The 8,769-nt window shown below is 40.3% G+C and overlaps 1 protein-coding gene across 1 annotated transcript in view; it reads left to right on the top strand.

Annotated features, from left to right (window-relative positions):
• LOC102443181 (nesprin-1-like) overlaps positions 1-8,769 on the top strand; it is a gene marked incomplete at both ends in the record, with an annotated part of 119,186 nt that overhangs the window by 15,535 nt on the left and 94,882 nt on the right. The window contains 7 exon segments of the mRNA XM_023747887.1: positions 17-125; positions 1,173-1,432; positions 2,752-2,917; positions 3,245-3,400; positions 4,659-4,811; positions 5,437-5,619; positions 6,858-6,995. Of these exon segments, the coding sequence (XP_023603655.1) occupies positions 17-125; positions 1,173-1,432; positions 2,752-2,917; positions 3,245-3,400; positions 4,659-4,811; positions 5,437-5,619; positions 6,858-6,995 (1,165 nt within the window).

Below are 8,769 nucleotides of genomic sequence, written 5' to 3'. Positions count from 1 at the left end.
AAGCGACCATCGGCAGGTCCATGACCACGGTCTGGCAGCGCTGGGCGCGGCTCCGGGCGGTGGCCCAGGACCAGGAGAAGATCCTGGAGGATGCGGCAGATGCGTGGAAGAACCTCGGCAAGAAGGTGATTTCCTTCGTTATTGGGCTCAGGATCATTTCCTCCCTGATGATCGTGTATTTTGAAAAGCAGTGTTTTGCTTTTGTTTTCAATTGGCTTTGTGAAAGCACAAAGCGTTTTCCCCCCACATCTCTATTTCAATGGCATGAAAACCAAATTATGCAACACCGTACAACAGGCAATCTGCAATGTAGTCCCAAGTCAGGGTCCAATCATTTTAATAAGAAAACCAAGAAATGAAAGTTTAAAAGGAGGACAAGCCCACTTTCCTCCATTTGCCAGTTTCTTAGTGAAACGTTCGCCCTGAAAAATTATAAAATACATCTTTCTTTGCCATGGAAATGAGCAGGAATTTAACCAATGTCCCAAGTCCTATATTAATTTTTTTCATCTTTTTAAGTAGGATTCAATGTTTGAAGACACATCCTCCTTTAGAAATATTGGAGTTTTTCATTTGTCCTTTACTTAAAACACACACACACACTTTTTCTATGTTATGCAATCTCTGCTAGCCCTGATATTATTTTGAGATTAAAGCTTTAAACCCAGAATTATAAAGATGGTTTTTCCTTTCATGTCAGGAAGATTGTCCAGGCTTTAGTTTCCTGGGATTTAGAGTTTACACCCTCATCTTTAATGAGCTTTGATGCACTAGTGCAGTGGTTCTCAACCTTCCTAATGCCTCGACCCTTTAATACAGTTCCTCATGTTGTGGTGACCCCCAACCATAAAATTATTTTCGCTGCTACTTCATAACTGTAATGTTGCTACTGTTATGAATCGTAATGTAAATATCTGATATGCAGGATGTATTTTCATTGTTACAAATTGAACATAATTAAAGCATAGTGATTAATCACAAAAACAATATGTAATTATATATGTGTTTTCCGATGGTCTTAGGCGACCCCTGTGAAAGGGTCGTTCGACCCCCAAAGGGGTCGCGACCCACAGGTTGAGAACCACTGCACTAGTGTCAAATGTGTGTTTATAGGAGTTGCCCCATGTTTTCAGTTTATTTTTTAGCTTCATGTTACAAACATTTTTCATCAGGTTAAGAAAGCCACTGACACGATCAATCAGCTAGAAGGCAAATTACCGGAAAGTTCGGCCGAGAAAGCCTCAAAAGTGGAACTCTTAGCTCTGCTGGAGCATCACGACACGTTCACGCTGGAGCTGGACCAGCAGCAGGCGGCCCTCGGCATGCTGCGGCAGCAGGCGCTGAGCATGCTCCCCGATGGGGCCGCTCCACCCCCCGGGGAGGAGCCGCCCGTCATGCAGGAAATCACAGCCATGCAAGATCGGTGCCTGAAGTAAGGATACGCCCTTCATTCTGTTACTGAACCCGGCCATGACCCAAAGGGATGAGTGCGGTTTTGGAGTCTGGGGGTGCTCCATCATGCCACCTTACAGTTGGGGGAGGGGGGATCTGTTCCCTTCCTCCCTGCTCCCCACTTTTCTTAGCTCTTCAGTTATTTATCCGACAAACACATATCTAGTAGTATTTAGAAATACAGGGATGAACCGAACAGATTCAGTCGGTGCCTTCATGCTATTCACAGTCAAGCAGCAGAGATGGGCAACTGCAGGGGCCGTTTGGGGAAAGCATGAAAAGGGTGAGAAAGGAACCCAAAGCAGAGACAAGGGGCCTAGGAGGGCAGGCACGGCAGGCTCTCCTCAGCTGCAGACTGAGCAGCTGGAGGAGGCAGCCAGGGGAGAGGAGAATTGTGCAAAGAGGGGACGAGCCTGTAGGAAACCTTGGAAGTGAGCATGTCACTTTCAGGGAACTGTTGGGTGATGCCGCTCTTCCTGAGAAACAGAGCTTGAGAGCTGAACAATTGAGAGCTACATAGAACCTGGGTCTGAAAAGCTTGGTAACTCACTGGCTAAACTGGATGACTGAGAGATCAGACCAAGGATGATGCCAAAGTTCAGGCAAATAGGCCTTTTCGCACTTTGTAGCTAGAGGAAGTAAACTTAATGATGTATAACCAGCCTGATTCACTTATGGGGCCAGAGAAGAAATGTCAATAGATAATTTAACTGCTGTATTAGCTACTATTATTCATACATGTCCTACTTCCACCTCTTCAGTTATAGAAGAATTCAGGGTAATTGGGCTCCACTTATTTAAACTTTTAAACCAAATTTATGTCAATTCAAAGAAAGACTTACAATTTGGGTGTTGAACATTATTAACTGTAACATTTCCAAAGCTTGACTTCAAAGACTGGTTTCTAATGGCCACAGATACTCCAATTACACATTACTTTTAAAGGCTGATGACCCCAATTCATGTGAGTCGATTTCTGGAGAGAAACTAAATAAACAACGTCCCGGTTATTTTGCATAGAACATTAATGGCAATGTAGTAGCAGTGGAGTGTGTCAGTTCTCAATTTTCCAGGGAAAAATCATTCACTTCACCTGATATATATTCTTCCAGTATACTTGGACCAAACGTAAGTCTTACTGAAAATTATCTGACAGTTTGGGGGACGCGAATTTAGTTGCAAAGAGATACGAGATTTCACCTTTAAAAAAATGTCTGTTTTGGATAATATAATGCTGTGAGCTAGGGGTTCCTTTCATTTCCAGTTCACTTCTGCTTTCTCCCTGAAATGTTTCTGAAGCATGCAGGAGAAAGTGAGGAGTCACGGCAAGGTGGTGAAGCGGGAGTTGAAGGACCGAGAAGGGGTGGAGACTCAAATCAATTCTGTGAAATCTTGGGTTCGGGAAACGAAGGAATATTTGGAGAATCCAACAATAGAAATAGATGCTCAACTTGAAGAACTTCAGGTACAAAACTCTCCTCATTCCTTATACCTATCATTAAAAAATTGCCCTGATTTTAATATGACACATTTGTTTAGAATATTGAATTACAAATTTTCAGAAATGTGTTATATAAGAGTCTTTTAGTATTATTTGATGGGGTTTTTGTTTGTTCTGTATAAAGTGGACATGTTTCTTATTCAGAGGCTAAAGGAAAGCTTGGTTTTTCTTAAGATGTCTCTCTAATTCCACATTTAATCATGTACTGATGGACAATACATTGTCTTGTCTCTATACCCATGGAAATTTCTTTAGGCTCCCAGACATTTCTTGTTTTGATCTTTTCTTCAGATTCTCCTAACAGAAGCCACAAAGCACCGACAGAACATTGAGGCAGTAGCCGAGGAGCAGAAGACCAAGTACTTGGGTCTTTATGCTATACTACCTTCTGAGCTCTCCCTGCAGCTAGCGGAGGTGGCATTGAACCTAGGAACTGTCCATGACCAGGTAAACCCATGCCCAAGAAAGAGTGCCTTTCCCTTCTTTCATAGGCTCAGCGTTCTTGTACAAGAGTTCTTGATTTTCACAAGGACTTCTTTATGGATAGAGAGTTTAAAATCTGATCAGCATAAAACAATACTATTGCCCTGGACAGTGTGCTCAATGGTTAGAGTGTCCGCCTGCACACTGAAGAGTCGCCGGTTCGATTTCCCATCAAGGGCATGTATGTGGGTTGCAAGTTTGCTCCCTGCCCCCTGTTTGGGGCGCATGCAGTAGGCAGTCAGTTGATGTGTCTCTTTCACATCATTGCTTCTCTCTCTCCCTTACCCCTCTCTGACCTTCTACTCTCTCTGAAAAAGCAATGGAAAAAATATCCTCAGGTGAGGATTAACAAAACAAAAAAACAATACTGTTAGATAAAACACACACACACAACAGATGATCACAGACATGAACAATAATAATGTCATATAATTAGAAATAACTTACCTGCTTTCCCTTACCTTTTTCCAAAAAAAAAAAAAAAAAAGATTTAACGGAACAACAATAAAAATAAGATATTTACCATGTGTTTAACAAATATTCATTGAGTGCCCAGAGGCACTACCAGTCACCCTTCTAGCCTTTCATTTAAACAAAGAGAAAATTTCTTTAGCATCTTTCCTTTGGCATTTTATTATAAGCCAAAGTATGAATATTTGTTATCAAATCAAACCACAGCCATTAGAAACATGTAAAAGCATCTCCACTGGAGGTGCTTAATGTTCTCTTGTCATCCTCTAGGGACGCGACTGCAAAGATAGACAGTTACCAGGTCATTAGCAGCTGCTCATGGAAAGGTGCTTGGAAACATGTGTGCGTTCCAGTTATAAAGGAGAGTTCTGCATATTATAAAGAAAAATTCTTAGAGGAGGAGTCTGTGCATTGAAGGTCACAGTGTTAGTAAACAGAGATTCGGGCTCCGCTATCTACATGGCCATCTATGCAGACGCTAAATATTTGATGAGTGAATCACTGTACTTGTGTTGCTTGTTTTGTTCCTTTACTGAAAGAGCAGCAGATAGACCTGCAGCAAATGCTTGAAGATGGGGGAGGGAGGCTGCATGGAAAACATGTGAGTTTGTAACTACAGGGGCTGCTTCGACAAAGCTCATAGATGCCAAAGCAGCAGGAACCACCTGAAATCTCTCGTCAACAATGAGGTTTTTCGTATGTTACCCAAGTTTAACCATGCTTGGTTTTGCTGTTCTTGTTGATTGTTTAGATCCAGGACAGAGTAAAACAAATTGAACAGAGCAAGGCCACAAGCCAGGAGTTCAGCCGGCAAATTCAGAAGATAACCAAAGATCTAACAACTATTCTAACTAAGCTGAGAGCAAAGACAGATAACTTAGTTCAAGCTAAAGCTGACCAAAAGGTAAGGAAAGAGAACTGGGAACACAAGGAGTGCTGCTGAATGCATTCAGTATTTTTTGGGAGTTAGTACATTTTGGGAATATCTTTTTTTTTAAAAAAAAAAAAAGAAGAGCTTTTTGATCAGCAAGCTTCCTTAAAACCAGACAGTAAAGAGAGGCAATCAAGAAACTCTATAAATATGATAGCATAGATCTATTTACATGATATAGTTTATCATCACAATTGAACTTTATTCATAAATATACATGCATGTGTGGGTAAGCAGGAGAAGTGTCAGAGAACTCAATGATGAGTTAGGAATATGGATATGTCAATTCCAAAGTGAAGGATGTTCTTAGGAGCTCAATCTGAGTTCTCACTCTGCTGATGAGCTAAGTGACTAATCGTTTTGGGTGGAGCAGAAGGAAAATGTGAGCTCTCAGCCTCATAGGAAATAAACACCAGGGTTGCCAAACACCCTGCTCTGACTTCCACCCCAAGAAATGGAAATGACCTGATCATGGTCATACAAAACATTTGTATTTGTCTTATACTAAGATCATTTAATATCATCCTTCTGAACTTGAAAAATCTGGAGACATTTATTTCCTGTAGTCTGATGTTCTTTCATTTTGATGACCACCTAGGTGCTAGGGGAGGAATTGGATGCCTGTAACTTAAAGTTAATGGAACTGGATGGAGCCGTACAAAAGTTCTCGGAACAGAATGGCCAACTGGGTAAGCCGCTGACCAAGAAGGTCGGGAAACTGACGGAACTCCACCAGCAGACCAGCAGACAGGCCGAGACTCGGTGCTTCAAGCTCAGCCAGGTATGTGTTCCAGGCCAGGAATCCAACTTCTCAAGGGCAGAAATTCTCTGTTCTGTTGTCCTCTTTTGAAAATAAATAAAAAGATGATATTGACAATGGTGAGAATAATTTATTAAGAGTGGCTTATTTCATACCGCACTTGTGTTCCTAAGAATTAGACATACAGAACCTGCCTTTATTTGATATCAAGCCATATCATAAATTTATTGACAAAGGTGGTCATGTAAGTACACTTTTGGGGTGAATATTTTGTAAACTGGGAAAGTATTTTGTAAAATGTATATTCATCCATTAACATTTCACAATTCAGTTTGTGTGAATTCAAGTATCTTAAAGTAAGATATGTATATAGATATACAGATAATACTTAATAGCTATCATTTACTTAACAGGTTCAGGTCACACACATCCATCATAATTGTTGAGTATAGACTCAACTGTTGCTAATCAATTGTGTATGTTTTCTGTAACCAGGGACAAGTTCAATTAGGATTTGGCAACCAATGAATGACAATATTGAAACCTGGAATGCCATAATCCCCACCCTCAGTGAGGGTGGAGTACAGAAGGGGGGAGGCAGAAAAGGGAGCTAGATCGATGAACAAGAGATAAGAAGAGAGAACTTTCTTTAAAGACAGATTATTCAAGCATATGAAGTACTTGGACTTTACCCTAAAGTCACTGGGAAGTCCTTGCAATATTTTCAACAAGGACATGCTTTTTCATGATACCTTTTGTAAACTGAAAAAGGGGGGAGGATTCCTATGCAAAGTAACCTACTGGGTGCCAATTGTAAGTTACTAACTGGGCAGGTCATGGTGGAGAGTCCCGCCCCAGACCTATAACTTCTGTAGTGAAAGATTTTAAGCCAGCCCTCCCTGTCCACTGTTCTTGTGCTTCTAGAATAGCACACCTTTAAAATAAACCCCAACCAAGAGAGCATATAATCTTGTTAACTACCCTGTAATCCAATCACCACCTTCTAATCTTCTCCAGTCTTCCTTACATACCCACCTTAATTTTTAAAAGAAGCTGCAAAGGTGTTATTCTGTGAGATCTTGCTCCCTGCTATAGGTCATCGGTTACCTCAAATAAACTAATAAAAATTATCTATGGGTTTGGACATTTCTTACGTTGACAACTATAGGACTATTGTATCCAAAAAGAGACAGAAAACTGATTTAAAATTCAAGAAATAGAGGTTTCATTTGTTATCTGAATGTTAATGATTTTTTTAGGCAACATCACATTTAAAAGAATACAATGAACTGCTTGAATTCATTTTGAAGTGGATTGACAAAGCTAAAGTATTGGTACATGCAAAGATTGTGTGGAATTCTGCAAAACAACTTCGGGAACAATACATTTCACATCAGGTAACTTGGGGGAAAATAGTTTTCAAAGAGTAACTAAAGGAGCAGCTTAATTTAAGTGAGAAAACTTAGAGGTCTGTAATGCCAAATTACTGTAGGTGCTAGATTAAAAAAGAGAAAGAAAGAAAAAGAAAAAAAGAAAGAAAGAAAGCTAAGGTAGCCCTATGACTTGTCCAGTCGTTTGACAGTAGCTACCTGTGAGATTTCATAAGACTGTATAAATAAATGGATACCCTCCCCTAGACTTTCCTTTCTCAAGACAAACATAATTGCTTCATTTTTTGCTGCTGCTTTGCAACAGTTGTATGCTGGGATACGGTGGGGAATTCTTCCCCATGAAGAGATGTAGTGACCGACAGAAAGATTATGTAGGCTCGAGTCAGATTCCTGGGAAAACCCAGCTCTGCCATTTAGGGCGGTGTGATTTGGAAGAAACTACTTTCCCTCTCTGAATTCAGTCTTCCCATCAATACGATGGAGATGCGAGTGATTTATCCCGCAGAATTAGTACAAGGATCAAATGGTAGAACTCATGTGCAGACATTAAGCACATGATCTGACATGTGGGTGTTGAGTTCTCCGGCCTCCGCCTTCTCAGCCCTCCGCCTGGCCTGTCTCCTGGCCTTCCACAGGAAGTGGTGGTCAGCTGGGAACCGGAAATGAGTCCGCATCACAAGGTGGCCGCATTGCTTCATTTCCTCTGCAGCTTTCTCTGGGGCATGTCATCCAGGAAATTATTTCATTCTTTTATAACTCGGGTTTGAATTAGATATAGATATCTAACAGCTGTTATCTTGCAGTAAATTACAGAATGCCTTTTAAGTTACATGGATACCCTCAAGTATTTTAGGTTTTCTCTTTCTTTTATTCTGATTTCTGTACGCTTATGTCTTTTAAATCTATCCTCTTATCTATTCCAGTTGACAGGATTCTAAGATTAAAGCCTCATTTTCTCCCTGGACTTCTTTAACAGGCTTCTAATTGGTTTCCTGTACCCACAATCTTTCTTCTATAATCAATCACACACACTCTCTCAATAAATCTTTCTTAACAACCCCAATCTTCTACTTGGAGATATGCTTACATATTAACAGACCAGACTTATGATACAACTGGTTGTAAACAATGAAAAAAATATTCAGCCTCATTAGAAATCTACAAATACAAATTTAAGAGAGAGAACACATTTTAACAATCAAGTTAACACTGTTCATTAAAGTTTATATTTAAAGAAGTGAGAGCTCTCACAGACTCCTGGTAACCTGATAAAATCTCTTTGAAAAACAATTGGCAGAATGGATCATGATCATCAAAATGTTCCTACTCCATAGTCCACAATGTAGAAAATATTTTATGCAGGATTAGTCACGAGAGTGAAATTTGTGGAATTTTAAAGGAAACATAAATGTCAGTTCATTTATCTGAGTAAATTTTTGGATATAATAGAATTGAATGCAATCTTTAAAACGACCATAAAGGCTTTTTCTTTCAAATAACTCCTTTGCTCATTTGTTTATTCAACAAACATTTATGAAGTATTTTTCAAAAGTAGGAATTTCAGGAGGCACTTGGAGTACAAACAGTATTTCCTGTCCCTGCACCCCGAGGGAGTTGATAATTAAAGGGAGGACGGAGATAGACAGATCTAGACAATAACACTCCAGGTGATGGTGATGCAGGCATTAAGGGATCGAGTTGCTGAAGGAGCCCAAAGGGGGGTGCTCCACCCAGGCTGCCCGGTTTGAGAAGGTTAAAGAATTGTCCTCAGGAATAGGTG

This window comes from Myotis lucifugus, unplaced genomic scaffold, assembly GCF_000147115.1.
Source record: "Myotis lucifugus unplaced genomic scaffold, Myoluc2.0 scaffold_1031, whole genome shotgun sequence".
Taxonomy (NCBI): domain Eukaryota; kingdom Metazoa; phylum Chordata; class Mammalia; order Chiroptera; family Vespertilionidae; genus Myotis; species Myotis lucifugus.
Note: the sequence above shows the minus strand (reverse complement) of the source record. Positions and strands in the feature narration are given on the sequence as shown.